The sequence below is a fragment of the Corvus hawaiiensis genome, chromosome 14, assembly GCF_020740725.1.
Source record: "Corvus hawaiiensis isolate bCorHaw1 chromosome 14, bCorHaw1.pri.cur, whole genome shotgun sequence".
NCBI lineage: Eukaryota > Metazoa > Chordata > Aves > Passeriformes > Corvidae > Corvus > Corvus hawaiiensis.
This window is the reverse complement of record NC_063226.1, coordinates 4,151,536-4,178,372: the sequence shown is the minus strand read 5'-3', so window position 1 is coordinate 4,178,372 and position 26,837 is coordinate 4,151,536. Positions and strand designations below refer to the sequence as shown.

The following is a 26,837-nucleotide window of genomic DNA, read 5'->3' as shown; positions in this document are numbered from 1 at the left end:
ATTTAGGGATGTTCCTTTATTACTGTGAATTTGCCTAGCGTGGGACCAGGCTGCCCTGCAGGGTGCAGGGGAACAGAGCCATTTTCAAGGGGGAAAAAAATAGAATATATGAAAAGGAACAAGGTTGTGAAATACATAGATGAATAATGGAATGAAGTCATCAATGTGTAAACCAAAATGTTAAGGTTTTAGATTTGCAATTTTCCTATTTAAATGCCCTCATTGATTTGTTACAAATACTGTTAACCCTGTATTTGGAAAATGGTGAGGACATTATCACTTGTGTTCTCATTTGTAATAAAATAGATTAACTTGCTGTGAAATTTTAACTAGGCTGAGACACAACAGTAGCTACCTAATGAACCAGAGCACATTGCTGTTAAGTAGCTAAATAGATGCATACTGATTACAGGACTGAAAAATGGATCTGTTTACTAGCAAAAGAAGAGTCTCCTCACAGCATTATTCATTATAGTAGGGGAAATTCAGCACATTTCCACACAAACATTGAGAAATGGACAATTTCTTGATCCATGTGCAGGCTCACATGATGATACTCCATCCTCATTTGGCGCACATATGATACAGAGGGAATTTCAGCTCCTTTGTTGTTTATAGGGAAAACTCTGCCTTCCCTGTGCAGGTAAATTGGTGTAACTGGTAAGACATTAGGTGGCATAATCAACTAATTCTCTTAGAAAGTGACTCACTGTGTGATTAAGAATGACATTACTATTTGACACTTCTGCCTGAAGATTTCAAACCAAGACCCTGAGTTTGAAGGCAAATTATTCACAGCAGAGATTATTTCATAGTGAGAGACAATGGGAAATGCAGTTACCAGAAGGAGCTGGAGTACTTTGCTTTTCCAAATCATCAGCTTTTGAATTACTCAAATAACTCCCATTTAAGATGACATATATGGCTGTTTGTGTGATATCTAAGTGTTAATTCCTAGTCATATTTGTTCATAGGGTTTTTTTGCAGAACAGTTGGCATGTCCTCTCCTTGGCTATTCATTTTCATGGTTGCAGTAGACAATGAAATTTACTTAAACTATGCACTCCTCTGTAAAATGAATCATTTCAAAATGATATCTTAATTGTAAATGGAGTGCTCTTTGCGGTAAAAAGAGAGGAAATACTGCCAAAGAGGACTGTTCAAACTGAAATCCAGGCAAATGAAATTGCAGAGTTGTAACCTGTTAGCAGGAACCTATTTGGAAGCTATTATTTGCATGAAGGTAAAAAACACACAGGACTTATGGACAGGATTGCATGTGTATGAGTCATTGTTATTTAGGACAGTACTTCTTGGGGTAAGAATGTGACTTTTAAAAGCAACTCAGTAAGCAGCACATCCACAAAGTCTCTACTCATCTGTTCATCTCAGTAGCCTCTAAATGCTCTCTTTTGGAGACCAAAAGGAAGAAAACACAGGAGACTTCAAGATCAGTGACTTGGGCTTGTTTTTTCCCACAGAGTTTGAAAATTAATTTGTATAAAACCATTCAGTTTTCAAAATTACAAAAACTTGTGACTCAACGTAATAGACTGATATCTGTTAAATATTAGCATTAAAAGTCTCCCTTTAAGATCTATTAGTTACTGTATGTTGGTTAAATAACAGATAATTAGTGAAACTGATCCATTGAGGATTAACAGCTATGTAATAGATACACATCTGCTACATGGTTTTGAGGCTGGGTTGTTACTTACTGTGCAGTAACAATCCTATTAAAACCACATCCAGTACCACGTTCTCAGCTGCTGTGGTTGGAATAGGGAAATGCCATCCCATGCTCTGAGGAGGATCCAACCTCATGTTCCCTCTGCATAACTCTCAGAAGTGTGTGTAAATACAAAGATGAGTGTGGCTTAGAGGGGTGGTTTTAATGAGTAACAGAATATTCTTGTTGATCTGGCTGGCAGTGCAATTAATGAATTGCCCTGATACATCCAAACAGCAGCTTTTATATCAGGTATTTATAATGGAAGAATTTCTAGGAACCACCATGCTCTTCCCAAAGCTACATTATTGATTCAGGCTTCCACCTAGAAAATTGCATTAAAAGTTCGGATGCTACTGAGTTTATTTTCCAGAGCACACAGTAAATTGGTACCAAGCAGCCAGACTGACTATTCCTAATGAAACATCTTTAGAATAGGTTAGACAGGAGGAAAGATTGCAAAGTTCCTTTGAGACAACTTTCCCAGATGAACTGTAATTGTGATTTTTAGTGAGGTAGAGGCAAGAAAAATCTCTTTTTTTAAAAAAAAGAAAGTAATATTTCAGTTCTGGGTTTCCACAGGAAGCAGCTGAAGGCCAGGGATGAGGGCAGCTCCAAAGGTTTGGTTTCTGGAGTTCTGTAAATTCAACCATTTCTTCTCGTTAGTGTCTCTGCCTTGGAACTACACCCTCAAGGACTTCAACAGAGGTTTTAAGACAATAAAGGCATTTTAAGAGAAGAACATCTGAAGTATCTCAGGTCCTGATTGTCCCTTTCAGAAGATTCTCATTTTCTGCTGGTTCTGGTAACAAGAATGAAGGGCCCTGGAATTTCTAATTAAAAGTGTATGTGTGGAAACACTGGGTTGGAAGGATCTCAAGTGGTCTCACAGTCTCTTGTCTTAAGACAGGATGAATTTTTACTTATGCCTTGCTTGTTCCTAAAGGTTTTTCCTGATGAAAATTCCATGGCATCTTCAGGCAATTTGCAAGTCTAGATACACAGAAATGCAGAATTTCACTTTGCCTTTTTTTTTTAATTATTTCTTAACCCTTTTTTTTCTCCGTACCTCAAGTACCATAAATATTTAAATTAGAGGTTAATACCAAAGTTTCATGTGCAAATATAAACATAAGAACTTGAAAGCAGACTCTTGTTTTGGTTAGCCAGTGATGCTTTTCATGCAAGAGGGAAGTTCTTACCAGTACCATAGCTTCTGTCATTTGTCCAGGTGCTACCCTGAGAAGATACTGGTGTAATTTATTCAGGTACAGATTCTAGTTACAAATTAACAAGTAAGTACAGATTCTAATTACAAATTTGACTGCATTTAGTGATAGTTCAGTCGAACTCTGGATTGTTTATTTGAAATGTGACTCACATGGCAATATTTCTACCTGTAGACTAAAAGTAGTTTGTGAAAGCAACGTGAAAGGATATTTTGTATGTTCCTACGTGTGAAAAACTTAGAACATAAAAAGTTGCCAACAAGAAAAAGGTGGCAAATGATAAGCTAAGCTCAGACACGTTGCTTGTAGAAGCCTGTATTGGTTTTGGCTGTAGATGACTATAGTGCTCTTAAGACATGAGTTCTATTCACTGTTTACCTCAGAAAGGCCATTTGTTGTCATTACTTTCAAGCCTCATTTTTCGTTTGAACTCTGGTGAAGCCCGTGAATGAGATGTCACAGGCCTTGCTTTGCTTCTGTTTGCAGGAGAGGATCCAGGACAGCCCTTCCCCGGCGCCGTCCCTGGAGGACAGCCAGCGGCCCGGCAGCCACGCGTCCTCCCACCCCAGCAGCAGCGTGTCCAGCTCCCCGTCCCAGCTGGACAACACTCCCGACAGGATCGGTCAGTGCCCACCCACAGCCTCGCTTCCCCACCTCAGCCACTTGAGAAGTTTGTTGAGGCCAATATTTATTTGCTGGGGGACTCGCAGGAAGGGCTCACTTGCTATGAAATACCCAGAAAGTTCCAGTCCTGTGGGTTTTTAATTAAGTTCATCACTCAGCAAAGCCCAGCCCCTCGGATTCCCCCGTGCCAGTGTCCCGTGCACAGAGGGATCACCCTTGTACCCTTCCCTGGTACAGCCAGCTCCTCTTGCATGCTGGGGTAGGGAAGTGCTGCTCAAGGCACCTGCAGTTGAAAAAGAGCAAGGTATCTTTTTCTTCATATGTGTGTGAGGAAACTCACAGATTATATGATGACTTCTTTGTTCCAAAAACCTCCTTGTGCCCACACATTCCTTCATCACCCTGAGGCTGAGGCCTTTCTGGCTTTTTTGGTCTCTCCAGCACAGCTTTCACAGCCTGTGCACTATCGATTAAAATGCTAATTCAGTCTAGAGGAAGTTTAGATCCTATTCGTGGTGCTTCCAAGAGGGATCTAGGGCAAGTCAATTAACATCTCTTCACGTCAGTGTGTGTCAACACTGCTGTCTCCTCATGGCCTGGAGCCCGTGCAGGCATTGCTGAGCCAGATTTAAACCACAAAAGCCATGCACTCTGTGTGAGTCACTGGAGAATTCCCTCCCATCCACAAACTACTCGGCTGCTTCCTGGGATTTTGCAGTTCTGACCCTGGTTCTTGCCGCAGCACCAGGGCACTGCCCAGCACAGTGGATAGAACCTGAATTCTTTGCCTAAACCTGTGCACACACACAGGGCAGAGACTGTGGAGTAGATTCCCTCATCTTTTTCCTGTGTAAAATAGGGCTGGAAATACACAGGACAAGAAATTTAACTTCCTGTAGCAGCAGTGGAAAGGGAGTGTTGCTGTCTCTGTGTAGAGGTCTAGTGCTTACTATTGTAAAAATAGGGATAAATATTTTTTGTTGATAGAAATAAAATGTTTTTACTTTGGCAATTAAAAAGAAAAGCTTTCCTTAAAGTATGGTGATGAAGTTTGTAACAAGTGTCCTCCCTGGAATAACTGTAAAGTCTGTAATTGGTTGATTGCAGAGAAGGAAATGTTTTAATCAAGTAAGAACAAAGAAAAGAGGCATCCTGAAGTCATAAACTGCACAGCTCTCGCTGAGCTTGCAGGTGTTAAGTAAAGAATTCCCTTCAGCACTAAAACATGGGGGGGGGGGTTCACTGTCACCAGTCAGTTTGGGCTATGATCTCTCAATCTGTGGTTTTTATTAAGCTTACTGCTTTATAGATAATTACTAATACTTAAATCCTTAAATGTATTTTTCCCCAAAATGGTTTTTGTGAAGTATTTTTCCCATTAATTAATTAATTTGAGCATTTCATAAGAAATCACATTCACCTCAGTGGTAATTTGTATTTTATTTTGGTGTCCTTGTGTAATAAACTTGAGCAGATTCGTTTTAATTGCTTATTTTGCTTGGCTCTAAGAGTTAAAATACCAAAATATCGACCAAGAAGAAATAGAATTTAATATTTTCTTTTCTCTTCACATTTTTTTACTGACAGTGTTATATAACTCTGCCCTCTGATTGTTTTAGCTATGCTGACCAACAGCAGGGAAGGAGAACTCATTGACCAAGAAACTGGGACCAGCCTAAAAAAAATACAGAAGGAGAAAGGTAAAATCACAGACTGTTTTCAATCTCAGGCATTTAATTCCACTTATTACATGTTTTATTCCTTTTTCTTGTATTCTGCATATGCAATGACATTATATTATTAATTTAAGAGAACTAAGTGCCTAATTGCAATGAATAATGTATCCAGTGAACTCACATGGAAGTGTAAGCAATCAGAACTTTGCTTCTCTCTGTTTATATAGCATGAGGGTAATATTTTGCAGGTCTTTTGGCTCAATTATTTATGAAGTTCTGAGCAAATATTTGATCAGTCACGTGGTGTTGTTTGTTTGGCTTCAGGGGATGTGTGTGCAGAGTCTCTGATGCTCTGGGTGAGCAATACAAATTTATATTGTCTCACCAGTGAGGGGCAGCAAGGGGAAAGGTGATGTTTGGCCTTGGGGGATTCTCCTGTAGGCGGGGAAGTGCTTCCTCTGCCGGGTTCTCTGTGCAGTGGTTCTTGGGTGCTGGAGAAGTGGATACTCAGGGATTTATTCTGGGAAAATACTGCAAAGAGATACTGAGGGGGATAGTGAGGTTCTAGAGTGAAAAAGATGTGAAGGAAAAGAAACATAAGGGAGAGACAACACAAGCTAAATGGACTTGTAAGTCTACTGAAAATGTTCATATTTATCATCATAAATGAAAGCACAAAGTGATTTACATTTTGGCTGAGGTGATTTTCATGTATTTGCAGAGAAAACTAGAAGGCAGGTATAGGCAATTTTATGGGCTACTCAGAAGAGAATTTGGAGCCCTTCCATGCCCTGTGGTTCCAGAGTTTCACCAAATTACTTGAGCAGTGTCATGATTTTGTATGATCAGCTCTATTCCTTAGAGGTCTGTGATTGATCCAGTCATTCCTCCTTATATTTTGTATTTTCATACTCAGCTCTCCTTGAAGACAGAAGCTGTTTTCTATTCACTGGTTTTTCTGGGCATTTAAGCACTTTCTTCATGAACCCCAAAAGGGCCCTTGTGTGCCATTCCGAGATAATTTTCTTTCTGGATCATCCTGCTTAAATCCTTCCCTCTTGACTCCTGTTGACATTTACAGACCAGCAAAGTTATCAGCCATACCTTCACTCCTAAGATTTAAAAATTACATTTCTGTACTAATTGCATAGTGAGTGTTTAATGTAAGCCTGAAAGTGTAGTTGATTTTAATTCTGTTGAACTGTGCATGGTTTCTTGCCACATGTTCCATCATTTTTCAGTGAAACAATTCAGTTTCCTATGGGGTTCAAAGATGCAAATCATGTACTTCTTGGTAGTAGCAGTTCTGTCACTCAGGAGGGATGAAGGAAGGTACAATTTAAGAATCTGAAAAAATAATTCAGAAATCCCCAAAGCGAAAGTAATTGAACCTCCACCACCTGTGAACCCAGTTCCCAGGCTCCTGTGATCATCCCTTGTAACATGGATGAAATCACAAAGATCTGATGCTAACAGTTTGTGTGCCATAATTCTCCTTAAGATTAAAGTTGTATAGGCTTATTCATTTCCTAGTCTACATTTTTTGCATAATTTCTGTAATTGATTAAGTACTGGGAAATACGTCTTTATACATGTGTTAGTTCTGCATGCACTTAGGGGATGTTTTTAGAATTAATTTAGTGTTCAGAGATCCACCTGCATCAGAAATGAAGTGCTTCAAAATCATGAGACATTTTAAAATATCATTTTAGAGACAGAACAAAGTTTCTACTTTTCTGCTTGGTCTGCAGAGGTCAAGTTTTTCTAAGGAAATATGAGCATGAGAATTTTTTTTTTTTGTCATGTACAGATGTAGTTTTTCAAGTCATCCCATGGCTCCAGAACTGGAACCTTTTGATGACATTATAGTGGGACTAATACAGAAATTGTTTATCCAGTCATTCCAAGCTGATTTTGCATTTGTCAGTGGGACAGACCTTATTACAGTTTCTGTAGGAACCACTGGGGTTAGTCCTCAATGATTTGTCCCAGTCCAGTGTAGATTCTTTGTTCCTAATACTGTTACTGTTTTCTTCTGTTTAATTATTTTGGGCTCTGGTGCTGCTCAGTTCTGTTGAATGTTTTAGAGTCAGATGTGGACAGTGTGAAGAGTGGGATCTGTGCTGCCCTGCCCTGCAAAAAACATCCATGTAATTTGTATACAGAGCAAGCTTTGTTTTTCCAAACCTGCCATTGCTTTTACCAAGGTAAAATATATTCACCGTGGAAAAGATTTTCAAAGTTATTAAGAAGGAATGTAGTTAAAATAAAAGTATCAACATTTATTAAGTATGACAAGTAAGCGGTTTATACAACCGTGGCAAACATATGTTTTCACATCTGTTTTGAGTAATATCATCATGATTTTAAAAATGATTTATAGCTCTGCAGGCCATAAAATGCCAGCTTTGCTGTAAGTTGGAAGTTTTCAAACAACAAAGACATTATTGAAGGCATATATTGAACGTGTTTTTGTGTTACACACCTTGACATAACTTCACAAAGCCGAGCTCTCTGTAACAATTAAGGTAGCAACAACTGAAAATTAAGGAACTAAAATTTATCAGGAGTACTACTAATGTGAAATCTTAGCATAAAACAAATGATAAAAGTTACTGTACTGATTATAGAAAAAATACCCCTCAGGATACACAGTTTTTGTTTTCCGTGTCCCATTTTAAATGATCTCAACAACAGACAAAAATATGCCACTTTGTTCTCATCAAAGTAATTTCAAGGTAATTAGGGCTGAGGAGAACATGCCTTCACAACAGTTCTTCTTTAAAAGACAGTTAGTATCAGGTTGTTGCAATTGCTCTGATCTGTTTGTGTTGGTGGGGCAGAATTTCCAGAACTGGTGTCTGTCTCATTGCAGAGGGATTGGAGCCCAGTTACAGGCCACACCTTTAAGCTTTTTGAAAGAGAAATGGCATTAAATCTCAATTACTCTGCGTCCTTTCATCATCCTTATAGAGGAGCTATGGCCACATTTAACATTATAGGACAACGAAGTCAAACATCTTTGGAAGTCTGCAGGGTTTGGGGTCTTCTCATATATATATATCTAAAATTATTTTTACTGCATGAATTACATACAGTACTACGTTTTTGTCAAATGCCTTTTTCTATCATGTTACACCAGCATTTTGCCTGTGCATCTATTTCTGAGTGTAAACCACATCAAGAGTAATCTGCACTTTATTTTGAAATCACTAGTGCAAGGAAACAGTCACAAAACCCCTCCAGAACACAGCCCCACATTTTACCTGCACAATTACTCACAGAAACTACATTTTAAATTCATCAGCTTCAATACATATCCTGGAAAAAATCTCTATTGTGTGGGATAGGATTGTGTTTGACACAGCCCTGTATAGGTTTTACAGAAACCTCCATATGAATTCTGGCATTAGGAGGGTGAAATGAGCTAGAAAAGAATTTGGCCGTGCCTTCCAGCCGGATTTAGATGCTGGTACAATTATTCTGTTTGACTGCATGACAAGAAATATTTCAAACTCCTCACATAGGCTGGAGCAATAAAAGGCACTGGCCCAACTCTTGCCACAGTGAAATCAGTGGGGATGTACAGGATGTCTTCAGTGGGAACAGTTTGGCCAAAGCCTGGTCTTTTGGAAGGTTTCTCCCCCAGCTCATGCTGCTGGTTGTTATACAGACATGGATAACGTGTTCACTTGGGGTTTGGGGTGCTGTGCTTCACCAAAGCAAAGCAGAGGAAAATATTGTAGGAAAATTCCATTAATGCCCTGTATTGTCAGACTTAGGCACTGTTCAAGCAGGCTGTGAGTACAAATAAAGATTATTTTTGCTGAGAAGGGGGTTTGCCCTGCACTCCCAGAGCTGCTTGGGGGCAGTGCTCCCTCCTTTAGCCCATTCTGCATCTCCAGAGCCCAAATCCAGGCTCTGGGGCTGTGTCCCACGGCCCAGCACACGGTAGTCCCCAAACTCTGCATCTGGCAGCTATCCCTTCCCAGTTTATTAAAGAACACCTTTCCCTTTATTGCTTCAAGGAAAGGGGAATTTTGCATCATTTCTGTCTGCTGAGTGAAATATTTTCAGATGGCCAGAGACCGCAGTAATGAAAGAATAACCATATTTATTTATTGTATTTCATTAGCAGAAAAGAGGGTTTATGCTGTTTAAATTAATCACTGCCAAAGGACTGGGCTACTCAGGATGTGAGGGGAGGAGACCGAGCAGGTGCAGAACACCTGAAACAGCAACAGGCTGGTGGGGGCTGTGCTCCAGAGAGGGGACTTTCCCAACAATTAATCTGAAAGCATCCAGATGGAGAGGGAAGGAATGAGAAGGAGAACAAGGAGCTTGAAGCTGAACCACACGGTGTCTGTGCAAAGTGTGCAATAGGTGCCAACACCTCACATGGTCTCCGTGCTGCTTGTTTGACACATCACTACTGGCATGTTAAAGGTACAATGAGAAAAAAACTATTTTCTTCACTAACGTGTTCATGAGTACGTGAAGAACTGCCCAAATTAGGGGTGAAGTCATGTTCATTCTGGTGTCTGAGTGTGTGTATCACAGACCCTGGGGTCGTTTCATCAGCAGTGAGTGCACTAGTACATGAGTTTAAGAGTTTCTTGTTCCCAAAACCTTGAGTGACATGCGCAGTGCAAATGTTCACTGGGTAAGTCAGAGATATTTTTACATTTTCTATCCTAAGAGAATACTGAAAGATAAGAAGCACAGTACTCTATTCTGGGTAAAGCCATTTTCCACAAGTGTTTTTTTGTTGTTAAATTTAACCTACAAGTGAACTGATGACTGTTAAAAATGTGGCCTAATAGTAGATGTGATTGTCTGTCAGTCAGTCAATCCAAAAAAACCTGAACCTGTAAAACCAAGGCAAACTGTATGAACACTTAGATTCACAAAACGTAAATAGGTAATAAAGGTAAAGCTTTAAATTTTAAGTGTCTGTACTCATGTCGTTATGATTGTGTGCTTAACCATTGCTGAAAGATTTATAAATGTAAAGGCAGTTATGCAAGAGATACTAGTGAAGTACTCCAAGGCCACACCTTTTACATTGAGTTTATATTAGAGCTTTATTTGCAGAATTATTTTTAAGCATGCTTTGTTCTGATGAGTAAAATACCTACTTCATAGTTATCTTGGCAGATGGGCTAAGGCAGTTTCTTACATTGATATATAATTTATTACTATGTTTTATTTATTAGATTCAGTGACTTTAATGTATCGCTGTCTAAACACTACAAATTACAAGTCTGTATAAACATGGTGAAATAATGAAATTTTCTTTACTGGAAAGGCTTTGAAACAAATTTTTAGTAAGGTATTCATGTCAGTCTGTGCAATAAAATGGGCAAATAAGAGGGAAATCAGGTAGCTGCTCTTCAGTCAGTTGTCTCTTCAGGGACATTCCCACTTTCCTTCCAGTACTGTGAATTTTTTATGTAGGTTCATCTGAGCTATAGCAGATTTTAAAAGCAAAAGAAGAGGAGAAAAATTGTTGATTGGCACCCAGTGACCTAAGAGAGCTTTTGGATTCGGCCCAGGAATCTTTTCCTTAGCACTGTTATTAAAACTGACCCATTGGATTCTCTGCTTGGTGCTATCTCTGGTGCAAAATCATTAACCCGAGACCTGCAGCTGGTGTGACATTCTTAATGTCTATGAGTTATTTAATAAGTTTACCTTCAATCCTTGGTATGAGCAGTAAGATGTGGAAAATCTGTGTCCTGAGAGGTTGCTGAATGTTTTTGTCATGTTACAGAAATCCTTGGGATCTCAGGGAACGCACCAGCAGTGGCTTAGCCTGTCCTGCCTGAGCACCAAACCTGCTCAGGGGCACTGTGCTCCTGCACTTGTATGCCCAAGTGTGCAGCTGTGCACACACAGAGGAAGAAAGGGATAAAAGTACAAATGAAAATTCAAACTAGTCATAAAAATTGCTGATTGGTGACTTTGGAAGTTTTGTGGGATTTGTGACTGAGGAAGACCTTGAAGAAATTTGCAGAAGCTGCACTTCATAAAACACAGTTCTTTCCTGAGGGTTCCTGCCAGTGAGCCAGAGTTTGTCCTGCTGCCCACAGCTGGATGTTCCAGATCAGTGAAATACAGAGCTCATGATTGTGACAGCAGTGTGTGCTCCTGCTGTTGGAAGAGCAAATCCAGCACTAGTGGATGGTATTTTGTGTAGCAGTTGTTTATGTACTCAGGGACTTCTTTTCTAATTTGATCTTGAATGTCTAAGATGGCTCTGTGGAGTGTGTCTCCTGTGTAACAGTCACATTAAGATGGCAATTAAGGGCTCTGCCTTCCCTTCTGTGGAGGACTTGGTGCCCAGAGGCTTCTGGGGGGGACAGCAAGGCTGAGGCAAAACTGCACATTAAGGTTCCTCTCCAAAGTGTTTGTGTACGTGGTGCTGCATTAGAATATTCCTGATAATAACAAGTGATAAATCCTTAGTGAATTTCTAACCCTAACCAGTCTAGGATTCTATGCATAAGATAGTGAACTAACCTCAGACTGGAAGTAGAAAAAGATTGTTCTTGATGCGTAGTCATGAAACCAGAGTAAATACGTTCTTCATTATATCTCAGACATTGTGTTGAATTCCATTGATAAAGCTACATGAATTCTTGTTAGCAGAGCTGATAATGACTGGGGCTGCAGATTTCAGGAAATCAGATTTCATGTTTGATTGTTGGGGCAGAAGGCGCCACTCCAACGCTTTGGACTGTGTGTGGTATTTGTGTGTTACAGCCGCAGTCGCTTCTGGGGATGGACAGTTCTCCCAGTAGGTTTTTCATATTCTCAGCTGTACTTTGGAAATTCATCCTCATGCCTGAAAGAGCAGGAGCCCACAACTGTAATCAATCAATATAATTTCAACTGGATTAGCTCAGTTTGTTACAGCCTGGTGCTGATAATGCCAAGGTTTTAAGGGGGATTTTATCCTTGTGTGGGCCATTCACTGAAGAGTTGGACTTGAAGATCCTTGTGGGTCTCTGCTGAAGATTCCCAGCTGTGAATATCCTTCTTGTAGGAGGATTGATAAAAAGATGGAAGGAGAGACAGCTGTGAATTTTGAAATTAGAGGCAAATGAGTACAAACTAGAAAGAGGGACTATTCCCGTACAAAATTCCCCAGCACACTTCTTTGGTCATGCTTGGCCTTTCCACGTTGGTGTCAAAATACCAACTGATTTATTTTCTTCTTTTATTTTGTAGTCAGTGTGACAGTAGTTTCCAAAGCAGATTTTTTTTCTAGTTGACAGAATGTGACAGGCTATAACAAGCAGTTTAATAAATAAAATTCTGCTTCCAGGTGTATTCTGAGATGTTACGATCCATAAAACATGGTGCAGTTCTGAATCTGTCTGTTTTACCCATCACTGGGGCTGCTCTGTGATATTTCGATAGTTACACTTGGCTCGTGTGAATTTGCTGACATATCCCGTGGCTTTTTCGGGTGTGTGCTGTCAGCAAGGGGAGCCAGAGCTGTACAAATTTTACTGACGGTTCAGTGGAGAGCCTCTTGTGGTGTGGTGGAAGATGCCTTTTTGATGTGGAATATTTTGGATGATGGAGCATCTCTGGGAGATGGCTGAGCTGGAGCAGAAAATGGAATTTGTGTGTGTACACGTGTCTACTCACAGAGGCCAGAAAATCAGCATTGCTTAGAAAATAACGTGTTATTTATACATCTGTAACCTCTGGACACTTTTTAGATGCTGTCGATTAGGCCTCTATTTGTTATTGTTATCCTGGTTGTTGCTAGTTTGAAAATCTAGAAAGTGACTGTGACAATGGTGCCCTCCAGGCAAAAGTGTGGAGAAATTCACACATTAAAGGAGGAGTCACCAGAGCTGCTGTTTGACTTTTGACATTATTGTCATCTTGCCTTCGGCGCTGGAGGCAGGAGGGATTTAGGCAGAAAGGAGAGTTTGGAATTGCTCTATAGAAACAGTGTATTTATACATACTGATTTTTGTTTTACCTGATATATTACAAGGAAAGCATAATATTTCTGTAGCATCACCAGCAATAGTAATAACCGTATTAAGGAATATCTCATGACATAATTTCTTTCTTTGGACGAAGTTTTTGATATTTAAAAAAAAAAAATCCACCAATATTCAAAAACTAATTAATGAGTTCCTGAGAGACAGTTCTGTTGTTTCAAGAATGTTCATTATTAATTTCTCTCCCTACACACATGTTGAAAACTCAGCAGAGAATGTCAGGTACTTCTAGATTAGAGTCTGATTCACAGTAAGAATTCTCTCTAATACACAAGGTAACTTTTCAGTACTGTGTGTTAGGATGAGTGTTTTGTAAACATCACTTCCTATATGGCCCATATTAAATATTGTATGGAGCTTTAATTTTACACAGCTAGCAGCTCATGTATCATCAGTCACGTAAAATACTGAGGGTCAATGGTCCTAAGTATCTGCAAAGTATGATTATCTTTCTGGAAGAGCTGTTGCTAAATTGGCAGAATTAATGTGGGGTTTTTTCACCAATGAGGGCCAACCTACACAGATTAGGGGGTTAATAAATTGTCATGGCAGAACTGAAGTCTCAAAGTTCGCAGTTTTTACTTTTTGCTCGATTTTTTTCTTGTCAGTGTTGCTGTTTGGAGCAGCAAAGTGGCTGGGCTGGGGCCTCCCTTTTTGTCTCCAGGCTGACTTGGTGAAAGTGTGTTCTGATACTCCAGTGTGGAAGTTTTTGAGGAACTGTTTTCTCTTCTATGACCTACAGGAACATCTGTTCCCACTTCTGTACAAAACTTACAGTCTCCAGGACTGTCGTTTATTCCCTAATATTCCTCCTCATCAGAAAAGGAAAATCTCAGCTCTCTATACACCAAACTGGCTATTTTTCTTTTTTTCTGGAAGTCTACACATAGAAATAAAGCTACAGAGAAATTCCTGCTGGCAGAGGACCAGCAGTATCCTGCAGTATTCTCCTGAAGGAATTACTATGGGAAGTGTCTGTAGCATAGCTTTAGAATGTTTGCATCTCTAAAATGAGACTGTTTATCTAAAAAGAGAGATTATAACAGAAGAAATCCAGAAGGCATAATAACACACATTAAACCTTGTTTTCCAGGCTGTTGAATCGATTTATAGGAATATGTGAGTGAGCAGGAAGGTAACAGCATCTGGTAGCAATAACGGTTTCCCTTCCTGAGTTACCAAATTAGCTATGGGAAGGTGATTAGAAATAAAATATAATGATTTCTGATAGAAATAGGTACCACTGCATGGGCTTTGAGATAAGAACTTGACGAATGTGTAAAATAAATGCAAAACTGGTTTTGAAAAGGGGGGAGATTACCATTTTCTGTGTTGTGTGCCAAGGCTTGTGCATTTCAAATGTTGGCAGTTGGCTCCTTTTCAAAACTGATAAATAATGATGTTTGTTGTGGAAACAATTATCCTAAAAATAATTTAAAAGGATTGTATCCCCTTTTTGTTTGCCTATAAAGACCACATTCGATTTATATATAGACAGAAAGAGCTCCACTTGCATCTATAAAACAGTTCTTAAATCATTCTAAATTATTGATGTGCACAAAGAACTCTTTCTGCTTTTGTTTGAAGTTTTATTTCTGCGGCGTTGTGCTTTCTAATTGTACTTTCAACTGCTATGACATCTGTTATAGTTGTTTCAAAAACTTTCCATACTTTTCTTTTTTAATGATAGACAGTCTTTTCAAAGACAAACTGTCTTCATTTTGAGCAAGAAAAATAATTAGTTGAAAAAAGATCACTGATTTGGCCGGGGAACTCACTATTTTACTGTGTTTTTTTCACGAGTTGCTGTTTTATATGATTCCAGCACCTATTCAACAGAAAGCTGGCCAAGAGGAATTCATCTCTGCAGTAACTCAGAAACCATAGAGCACCAGCATATGTCCCTTGCTTCCCCGAGGAAATCCAGGACTTTATTCTAACAAAAAGAGTACCAAGAAAGTACTTCACAAACTGATAGTCTCTATATGTCTAACAGATGGAAAAGTAAGCTCCTATTCCAAGCTGCTGTGCCCAACAATATAGGAATAAAGCTCCGCAATTGGAGATGAGATTAATGCCTAAAAGTCTGCTTAGAAATCCTGTTGATCATAACTGGTTATACGAATATGTGGTGCAGCAGTAAACAGGGTTCTAATGATCTGTATCTAATGCAGTCTTACCTCTGGTATAAAATCCAGGAGACATTTAAAGTACCCAGATTAGGAAAGCACAATGTAAAGACATTTCCTTGTCTTTTTTCAGGAGAGAGGATTTTTGCCCCTAAGGTAGAATAGGCTTTTTGAAAAATTTAAGCCCTGGACTCTGGTCCAGTTGTGGTACACCATAACTAACCTTTAAATTAGAAGTTGCCTAGAATTCATATAATAATTAATACCACGCTCAGGGATTTAATTGACCACAAGATTAAACTATTAAGGAAAAAACTTCATCCTAATTGAGAATTGAACCCCTACCCTTATTCATTGAGTGTCTGCTCTGCCACTTGAGTCGTGAATTGGGGGTTAATTGACTGTCTAGAATCTCCCAAGGAACAATTATTTCATGTAATGGTGCTAACACATGCTGGCATAAGGCATTTTTATGGGCATCCTTTTTCCCCTGGATTTAGAGGGATGTCCTGAGTACAGCAAGGAATGGTGCTGGATGTAGGGAAGGGAAGAAAGATGGAAACAAAAAAGGGATTTGGGGCTTCCTTTCCCACTCAATCCCAGCACTCCTCCTGTTTCTACTCAGATCCAGCAATGTAATTTTGCTGCATATTTAAGTGTCCTCTCTTTTTCAGTGTTCAGGGAGTATAAATTCCTTGATAATAGTTCAAATTCGTGGCAAAATTACACTTCCCAGCTCAAGGTGTTACAAAGACTTAGAAATGAGCAGCCTGGTCTTGTGGAAGGTGTCCCTGCCCATAGCAGGTATTGGAACAGGATGGTCTTTAAGGTCCCTTCCAACCCAAATCATTCTGGGATTCTCTGAAATAACCTGTAAGTAATTTAACATAAACTCCGATAAAAATGATTAAAAAGATCTAGGTGTACTTAAATTTTTAACATTTTTTACTTATTTGCTTGCATGGTGATTAATAAAATTCATTACTTCATAGTAGATTTTTCTGCCTCATTAGTTCAAATTTGCAGAACTTTTCTAATTACTATTCTTCTTTGAAGAATAAATAATAAGAGATAATATCAAAAGTTTCTAACTAAATGAAGACTTAGTTATGGATACAGTTAGGCTTTTTTTATATTTAAGTATATTCTGGTTTTTAGATGCTTTTATAAATGTGCCTTTCGTCTTTACAGAAGAAACTGTCAGAATTTAGGAGAAACTATTTTTGGGTGGTATTATCAAAGGTAAAAGGAAATGCAGAAAAGTTTAGCTTTTTAAACTTTGATTTTGAAAATCAGTCTTAAATCCTATGGGCAGGAAGGACGAAGTGTGGGTAATTCATGCTTAAAGCTGTGTGAAATCACTCCATGCTGAGTGGAGGCTGAGATGTGGTCTGGGAAGGGATGGCACCTCACAGGTCCTGATGGAAACTGGTGCTATACAAAAAATCTGTTTGGTTTTGGTGTTTTGGTGGGGTTTTTAAAATCCATTTATTCTTTTTAAATAAGTACCACACCTCTAAGGAAATCTTAACACTGTTAATGTCATGTAAGCATGGTAAGTGTCATTGATATTCTGTAATATCTCTCTCTGCAGTTGGTTCAGATCAGGATGCTCAGAAGCAGTTTAAAGATGATTTATGGACAGGTACTTTTAGTGTAGAGCTCTTTAACCATGTTCACATCTAAGAGGGGCCTTTGCTGTGGTTCGTGATGCTCGAATGTGGTTCATGATGATCGTATCACAGCCCCGTGTTCCTTGGGCTGTGGAGGGAGATGTGCTCTGCACATGAGGTGTGTCAGAATCCCCTCGGGGCAGGGGTCACCCCAGCACACCCAGGACCCCATGTCCTGGCCTGTGTGGCCACAGAGATGGGAGAGGTGAGGTGGACAGGACTGGCTTCTCGCAGAGCTGCTCTGCAGGGTGATGCGTGGCATTCACAGCTTAACTTGTGTTTCACATAAAAACAAATGTGCCCGTGTGCCTTGTGCCTGCATCAGCATCCTGCTGCCATCCTGCCCAGCCCTGGGGAGCACAGCCCCAGGGGGTAAGGCAGTGCAATCACTGGCACAGCAGCACTGCCACAACATCCAGGTGACCCCATACACAGGCACAGAAGAGCTGCTGTTCTAAAGGTGGCTTCACATTTGCATTCACACTTCCTAACCTCTGTCTGCAAAGGAGATTGGAAAGATACTCTTGTGCTTATTCACTACCGCAGAAATACCAGCAGCATCATCTCTCAGACTTTCTGTTTTTTTAAGGGATGTGTTTTAGAAAGCTGGAAGCGTGGAGGGCAGGCATGGCTCAGACACTTCAGCTGGAGAAACAGTGTTTGAGACTAAAAAATGATCATTTCTTGTGTGTAAACGTCAGAGGTGAACAGGTAAAGTAGATAGACATGAAAGAAAGAAAAGTTTTTACAGTGTTACTCAGATTTGAGTTGGGTTTCATAGTCACTCATTTCCAGCTGCTCACTAAAATCCTGGAGTAAAGAGAGGAAACATGATCTGATATTTCTAACAAAAAAAAATCAGCAGACCATTTCTTGCAGTGTGAGGAAATAGTTATCCCAGGTCCCATAATAACAGTTTAGGCTCCCAAAAGCTGCCAGCATCTGAGGAGAATGGTGCCCTAGTGAGAAATAGAGTAAGAAAGAACAGCATTTCCCATTGCTAGTGACTTGGAAGAAAAAACCTGGACATGTTCACAGTATGAACTAAGTGACAAAGCAGTATTTTACACTCTGAGTGTGATTCCTTTACTGTTCTCACCTAGTTCTAACTTCTCCCCTTTAAATATAATTCTGTTCCACAGTTTTCTCCACCTGCTGTTTTCCAAACCTCGCACATGTCCTCAGTCCACATACACCATCATTCTTCAGCTACACTCCCCAGCCACATTTTCCACTGCCAATTCAAGCTCTCTCCAGCACCCAGCTTGCCTGCCTGCCTGCCTCCCTTCAGTTTTTTTTCTCTTTATGTCCTATTTTTTTTTCTGTAGGAAACAAATGCATGTATTGACAAAGAAACCTTCAGGGTAAGAAAGCTTTTTTGTTTTGATGTTTTGTGGTTTTTCCTACTTTATTTATTCTTTTTAAGGAAGTACCACACCAAGAAAATGTTAACACTTTTAATGACTTCTGAGTGTGTTAGGTAAGTGTGAGTGACCTTGTGTACTATTGCTCTCTGCAGTTGGTTTAGATAAAAAAAAATCCATAGTCTGTCACATAGAAGAACTGCTTGGGGTGAGTGGGAAGCCCTCAGCAGTGTAAGATCTAAAGCCATGTCCTGCTCAGGGAGTATTTCTAATTGTGATTATGGTCACACAATATTCCCTGTGGAATCTTGCCTTTAGCTGGGCATGGTCTGGCAAGTGTTTTAGTTAACAAGCAAATAAAAGCCCCCACAGCCCCTGCCTGTGCTGCCATGAGGAGGCCTGTCCTGGAATTCCTGTGGAGCTGTGGGAAGCAGCTGTGCTTGGATTGTGCCCTTGGAGCAGCATTTGCCTTCACCTTCCCTTTGCTGTTGCTGGAGGAAGTAACTGATAGGGATCGACACGATTTCCTGGGCACAGCACATTCAGATTTTTATTATGATATTACCAGGACATATGTTTGTGCAGAGAAGATATATATGGATATATCTCTCTGTTTAGCCTCGGAAGAGAAACTGTGTAGAAAAGTATATTACCTGCATGAAACTGAAAATATGGGTGCCATAGGGTGCAGGAATTGGGCCCAGCTTTGCTTACAAATCAGCTTCATGATGAGGCTGCAAAAGTTATATTTTCACTGCTTTCACATACTGAATTTATTAGCTTCTGGAAATTGATTTTGGATGCCTTTCATTTGCCATTGGGCTGGAGTCAAAGGCAAAACGATGATATACCACATTTTGCTCACTCATCTTTTTATTGCCCAAGTATTGTTATTGAGGAAAACGCATTTGATGTGTTCCTCAAAGGAGACAGAAAGCACATTTCATTTTCTTTTAATTGGTGAAAGTTTAACTGAATGCAAGTCCCACAGTCCTCACCTTCAATATCCAGGAGGAGTTATAAGGGATAGAGGGAATGGCACTGAGATTCAGTTTGGATCAGGGCTGAGAGCAGAAGCCAGCAGGGCTGTCAAACTTTGTCCTGTTTTATTTGCTTGGAAGGAATGGTGCAAAGTTAATATCGATGCAGTGCTGTGAAAGTGCTCAAGTAGTTATCTCTGGGAAGGTAATGTGAACTCAGCAGTATCATTGCTTTGATCTTTGGTTAAAGTCTTACAAAACTAGATTGCTGTGTGATTGACAACCTTGTCAGAGAGTGAATGAAGACTGACACTCTAATATTGAAAACGCAGCGTTTACAAAACTTAAAGCCCGAGTTTTCTCATGACACTGCTGCTTTTGTGGAAGACTGAATTTCACATTTATTTTTAAATAAGTGTATACCTTGCTGTGTGCAGCTAAAACTTATGATTTTAGACTGCTGGATCACAAATTCTTCTCACCCTAATAATTGATGCAGATATGTTTATAGCAACAGCACTGTCACCGTGCATTTCAGGAGCTGCTGTTTGAAGGCTTGAACGTGGTGGTATTTATCACATCTCAATACCAAATAATGATCAATCCAGCACAGGGTGATGGATGCAGGAGTGGCAGACTGAGCTTGGGTTGGGTACTGGATCTCACAGTGTCTGGGTGGGTCTGATAACACAGGTTAAAGGTTTTCCAACTTACAGTTCTCTCTTGAAGGGTTGTCTTCAGCTGCTGTTCCTTCAATTAGCCCCTTTAATACCCTCAAATGAACAGAGACTATTAAAGGGAGACTTAATTTGTGGAGTAGACTTCTCCTTTCATGCCAGAAAGTCATGGCTGCTTTTCCACATGTTCCTCAATTTCTTCTTTAAATTGGGCAAAATAATACATTTTGCTTGTTCAAAAAATAAAGGGCCTTAAACATCTCTCACTCCTGTTTTTATCTGACATGACATTAACTGCCATGATTTAAATAATGTGTAAGAGTGAACCAGATTGTGCCTATTCCCACATCAAAATACCTTAAGCAAGTAAACGTCTCCCCAAAATAATAATCCCGCATCATCCAGAGGTGTTAGTGAAGAGACTCTTTACATGACACAGTTTAAAAATAGGCATCCAAAAGATTTTCACAGAAGGGGCTGCTGAGCTGTGCTGTGGGGCGTGGGAACTACTTAAATTGGCTTTCCTGTCAAAGCCAGTGTTTGCTGAGACTACATCATCAGTTTTTCCTGACCTTCTGGTTCTCAATTTACTTCAGGATTGCTGAATTCCGTATGCAGTTCTTTCCTTACCTCTTAGGTCGTGTATGTCCTGTATGGATGTGTGTGTATTCAGCATTTAGCATCCCTAGAAATCTGCATAAACACTTGCAGATTGATACGTGTGCAGCACAATATAATACCTTTTCTAAAGTATCCTTCATGAAAAAATATTAATTAAAAGCCCAGATTAAAGCCACTTTTATCAGCAGTGCAGCTTTGCTGAAGAAACCCTGAATTTGACTGTATTTTCAAAGTGGACATGTATAAGTCACAAGGATAATTAACCATTTCATCATTTGAGGTCTGCAAATGAGTGATTTCAGAATGAAAAGCATGTATAGCTGTGTTGATTATGCAGAATAAATTCTTTTCAAACCGCACATTTAAAATAGTATGGTTTTTCATTGTGTGGAAAATGCATGTCCACAAAAAATCCCCTAATGATCACCTAAATTTTGCTGTAAACATTTTTAAATATATATATGAAATTCCTTTGGAAATGTCCACAATCTGCTTCCATATTGCAACACATATGGTAAGAAAGTCTTGCTTACAAGCCAGTGACTGTTTTTAAACAGTTTTCAAAATTACACTGGATAACAGCTCATGCACAAAAACTGGTGTGTTTTGTATTTATAACAAGCAGCTTAACATTTTCTAAACTATGACAAATTTCTCCCTGGATATTTTTTAATGTAATAATAGGATTAGTATAGCTGTCCCTAGGTTTTTTTAATGTACGTAGGCACTGGTGGTATGTTAGGAATATTTCTGAGTCATTCTGGTTCTGTCTTCCTCCTTTCTTTAGAATTTAGAGGCCTCTGTGGCCATAAAGGTTGTTGCTGTTGATGGCTTTGATGTGTGTGTACATGACACATAATGTTGATATTTAGGAACCAATTCCCTTGCTATGATTTTGATAAAGCAGTTTGTGGAACTTGTTGTACTTCAATTAAAGATTTACGGCTCTCCTTTCTCAGCAGACCTCATTTTTAAAGGTCAGGAGAGAAAAGAAACCCCAAACCATAAACATATTAAGTGAAATATCCATGGTACCTCCAGTTAATGGTATTTCCTTAAAGCAGATAAGTTACTGAGCCCCCTTTTAAAACAAGAGTGTTAATTTACTGTTTCCTTTCATCTATTGAAATAATTACTTTTCTTCTTTGCCTTCAATGGTTTGTTCTGGTCGTTAACATTTCTGTAAAATTAAGTTTGAAAGGTGCTTTTAATGTTCACGTAGACTGCGGTGCACATTTGACTGTTAAAATCAACCTACTTAAGGCAGAACTAATGTTTAACACTCGCAGCTATTTGAAGTAGTTCACTGCCCAGTTTAATGGTGCTGCCAAGGGCAATGGTCACATTACTCGCTGCTAGGGGGGTTCTTATGCTGGCAGTAAAGACAGTCCACGAGGCTCCTGAAAACATTGGCTTAGATCTTAAAGACATCATTTTTCTCCTCGCAGAGGTGTAAACTGGAATTTCGTGGGTAGCAATGGACAAGAAGCACTAACCCTGCTCTTGGCCATGTGCTCTGTTTAGGAGTCACAGTTTCTGTGTCTTAATGACCTTTCCTGCAAGCTCTGGTTAAAAAAGATGAGATCAAACAGTACAAAACCCATGCTGATGGTGGGAGAAGTGATCTTATATAATGGGAATTGGGGTTTATGGGATCAGGTAAGCTTTAAGATGTCTGCACAGAAGAGTGATCCCAGCCTGGCCTGGTGGGCAGGAGGTGGGAGGGACACATGGGGACACCTTGATTGCATCATGAACCAGCTCTGTTGTGGTCACAGTCCAAGCATCACTTTCTGTTCTCTTGTTTTCTGTGGATTTCCCTGACTCACCTCCTGCAGAAGTGGATGTGCCTGCCATGCCCTATAAAAATGGTCCTGCAGCCTCGCACTGAGCACAGACCTTCCCAGTAGCCACATTCTCTTTAAACCATTCCCCTACTAACGCTGCCTCAATCTGAGGGGTTTAGAATGTAGGTCAGATAAGATTATTTATGGGAATATTCAGGCAAATAGCACAGAAGAAAATGTAACTATTGCTTTGTGTAGTGGAGTCGATGGGAACTGTGCTCGAATCCTCAGCACATCCAGTGGGAATTGCCTGGTGTAGGACTGCCCCGAGTAACCCACAGCCCAGCACATACATCACATTACTCCGCTGTGAGGTCACAAATTATAACCAAACAGCTGCTTTCTCTCCTTTGATAAGCAGGGGCAGGCAGAGAATTTAAACAATACATCTTCTCAACCAGAAAAAAAAATTATATATATTTACTAAACAGTGAGGGAAATTTTCCCCTTGGCTGGTCTAGTGCAATTTTGCAAGCTCCAACAATGCTGAATGGATGTTATTGAGAAGTGAATTTGGCTCATTCTTTTTATGGTTTTAATAAATACCCAAGGGAAAGGCAGTTGTTCAAGGAAAATGAAATACAAATAAACATAAAATTTATTCTCAGTAGGCATTCTGGGGAACTTGGGGCTTGAGTTTTATGCCATGGTTTTTTTCCTGTTACTTGCAAGCAATGCTAAAATATTCATATAAGCTGTCAGTTCTCGAAAGCAAATTCATCCTTTTTAAAAAATAAAACAAAATATAGATTCAGTGTCTAGAACAGAAACAAGGTGAAGCATAAAAAATGTTATTTCTGCTCCAAAGTACCTCATTGTAATAGACCATATTATTCTGGACTGTAGATATAAATGTTGGGGTTTTGGCACAGCATCCTGTAACAATTCTTGAGACAAAGTCATGCACAAGACATCATTTGTAATTATAGCAGTTTGCCATTTTCAGGTGCTCTCTGCTTGTTTCTCATTTGATTCATAATTCATGTACTTCAAGCTAATGAAGACTTTTCATGCTGCCACCTAATAAGCATTACCAGTTTTTCCTACCTGAATTTCAGGACAACGTGGGTAGTTTTGTTGGAAGGAAAAAGGAAAGAAAAACTTAGTTGCTTTACAATGCTTTTTTTTTTACACAGATTCCTGGGGTGCCACGGAGAAGTAGAGTCAGTGGAGAAATTTTACTGAGATAAGGAAGACTTTAGATTTTAGATGTCATTTCAGACTAATCATTGCCCAAACTTTCAAATAATCCTTAAAATCCTTTCAAATAAATCCTTTCAAAATCCTTAAATCCTCCCCATGTGTAGTGTCCTGTGGAGGGTCAGAGGCACCTTTATGGGATGCATGAGTATTTTGATTACCAATTACTTATCTTCAGTTTTTACTGTTATTACTATTTCTGACATTCTGAGTTCAAAAAAATTTTAGTTGCACGATCTGATAGTTGTTGGTTTAAACAAATCATATAAAGAGACTTTTTACAGCTCTGGACTGCACATCCAACTTGGATACCTTTGTCTGATGCAATGCAGGTTGGTTTGAAGTCAGTATTTACTACTAGAGAGTGTAAATCCAGACTCTCTGCTCGTAAAAGGCAGAGCAGAATTTACTGTTTGAGACTGAGCTGCAAAGGCTCCCCAGCACCTGGATTGACTCGGGAAAAACATGTGGTTTATTTTCCTGGAAGCTATGTGGGTAAACACCTTCCCAGGTAAGGTTTGTGTTCATTAATATTTTGATCCACTGCTTGTTTTTCATCAGCCACAGACTTGGAAGTTTGCACAAACCACCCAGAAATAGCTCCATCCCCAGCTCTGTCCTCTTGAGTTGCAGTCACCTCTCTGAGAACCCCAGGGCTCGAGTGGCAGTGTGTGCAGCATCACTACCTTTCAGAATTGTACAAAACTAGCTGATTAAATCTGATTTTAAATACTGCTTTCAGCCCAGAACCCTGCCTTTTTAATAATCAATTAAAACATTGCTTCATTGTGTTTATTCAGTGTGTATAAAGCACTGCTTGACATGGATTAGACCTTACATAGCAGTACACAGCTGTAGCCCATCCAGCATTTTCCAAATGAGTTTGCACAAGGAATAAAAGATTGCCATCTGAGCAACACTGGAGGGAGACAAGAGCAGACAAAAGGCAGTTAAATGCTACAAAAAGAGAAAAGACCCTGTTGAGATAGAAATTTCTGAGCAAATGCCTCCATTTCACAGGGAGATACTGTAGCAGGCAATGTACATTGATTTTAGCACGTGAAGTACATTGCTTTGGGGATTCATTAAGCTTCATTTTGTGCACTATCATGAATGGGGATGTCAGCCACTCTCTCAAGTAATGCAGGGTTTCAAAGTGAGGAGGTAGAATAAGCCAAAGTGAAAATATAATGTGCCCTGCAAAGAGAGTGAGGCAGTTGGGAAAGGAAAATGCTTTGCTTGCTAAAAGCCGTACGTCACAGGAGCAGTAATCAAAACCTAAACATTTGTAAAGGGTTTTATGCTTATAGAGTTTATAATATGGCTTAGAGCAGTAAGTCCATGCTCCTGTCTGGCCTGTTGGGAATCCCACTGGAAGGACAGATACACTGATGGAGTGCAGAGCCTCATTCCTGTCCTTTGGAAGAAAAATGTGGACAGTTGTTTGATACTTTTTAGTTGCTCGCTTTTTTTTAACTGAATATGGGCAAGGTATTTCTGGTTTTGGTCAGGGTTGGTTTTTCACCTTCTGTATTTGCAGTGGGAGGGTGCTTAAGAAGGTGCTGTTTTCCTCCCCTCCACTTTTCCTTGGGAGCCAGTGGCAGAGCTCTCTGTGGCCCCTCAACTGTCTCCCGAGGCATCAGCTGCCAAATCCAGAAGCCACAGAAAGTGTCAGGTCCATAAAGTTGGATTTTTCAGCCACCAACCAAATCCAAGGCTAGTTTGAAACCTGGGCATGCAGATTCTAGGTTCCTGTGTAAATTGTTTTGCTTTGTGTCTTGTTTTAGTTTTAGAGAGGCATGTAACTCCAAGGGATTTATCCAAAAATCTTTAGTAGGTTTTATTTAGTAAATAGTGATGTAGTAAGTAGTGATGACACCACTGGCATTTTTGTTTGTCTTGCCCTACTATGTAAGTTATAGTGATTCGGAAGCAAAAGGTTCACATAGTTTCCTAAAGTTTTCCTAGTGATGGGATTGCAATGCCAAACCACCAGAAGAAGGGAATTGTACCTACACATGGCTGTGAGGGGAAAAATCCTCATTGCTCAGTTCTCCAGCTTTTGTGCCCTTTCCTTCAGCAGGTGTGACATTGTTTTTAACGCAATTAGCCCAAGCATCAGGACTCTACTGCCACACTCTGCTATGTGCACTCCATAGCAGAGCATGGCTTTATGAATTTTGCTGTTCCAGGCTGGTGGCACAGCTGCTTGGGCAAAGAGGAGTAGAGAGAAACTGCTGAGCACCTGGGAAGTTGTAATCCTGCACTGTACTGGTGACCAGTTAGAGGGAAGCAGACCCTGGAACTGCTGAAATAGTTCACTCATTGTTTACAAGTGTTGTTTTGTCTTAGGTATGTGCCGGGGGTCGCTGTGAGGAAGGTGGTCACTGCAGAGGTGCCACGGCTGTGAGGCTGAGGAGCTTGGAGCACGTGGCAGCACAGCATCCCTGGCAGCACAGCATCCACCTCCCCAGCAGCTCGGGCTCATCTCAGGGAGGAACACAGCAGATTAATGTCAGATAGCTGCTGCCTTCTGCAGAAAGTTCTTCTCTTCCTTTCCTCTCCCCAATATTTGATCCTTTAAAAGTGCTCAGGACAAGTGACAGCAGCAGACTTCCCAGTTATTAGGCTGCAGAGTAGTGGATGTGGAGTACTTGGTGCTTAGCTTCCATTTATACCCTGATCACAGCTGCCATTTGGGTCAGGAAGAGGTTTTCCTGTTGATAAATTGGCTGTATGCTAGGAAAACTTGTCTTTCCCCAGAGCATCATGTAATTGTTTGGTGGTGAGGAGTTGCCATGGACAGGCAGCTCCACACGGATTGCTGCTGGAATATCCGTGAGTCTGGTCACTCTGTCACTGTGGTGTCACAGCCACACACCAGGGCTGCATTGCTGCCAGAGGGGCTTTTGCTTGCCCTCCTAGCTCACCAGGGGAGGAGGACGGAAGTGAGCCAAATTCTGGCTGTTTCTTAGCCCAAGAGAGAGTTGGTTGTGTCAGGGTTCAGTTCTGTGACCTGTAGTCCCGTAGGAGATACTGGCACTAACTGGTGGCACTGGGG

General features: G+C 40.1%; 1 protein-coding gene across 2 annotated transcripts in view; it reads left to right on the top strand.

The window, feature by feature from the left end:
• DACH2 (dachshund family transcription factor 2) overlaps window positions 1-26,837 on the top strand; it is a 249,558-nt gene that overhangs the window by 200,083 nt on the left and 22,638 nt on the right. For both annotated transcript variants that reach the window (XM_048319119.1, XM_048319118.1), the window contains exons 6-7: window positions 3,445-3,580; window positions 5,202-5,282. In XM_048319119.1, coding sequence (XP_048175076.1) covers window positions 3,445-3,580; window positions 5,202-5,282 — 217 coding nt within the window. The remainder of the gene's footprint in view (window positions 1-3,444; window positions 3,581-5,201; window positions 5,283-26,837) is intronic.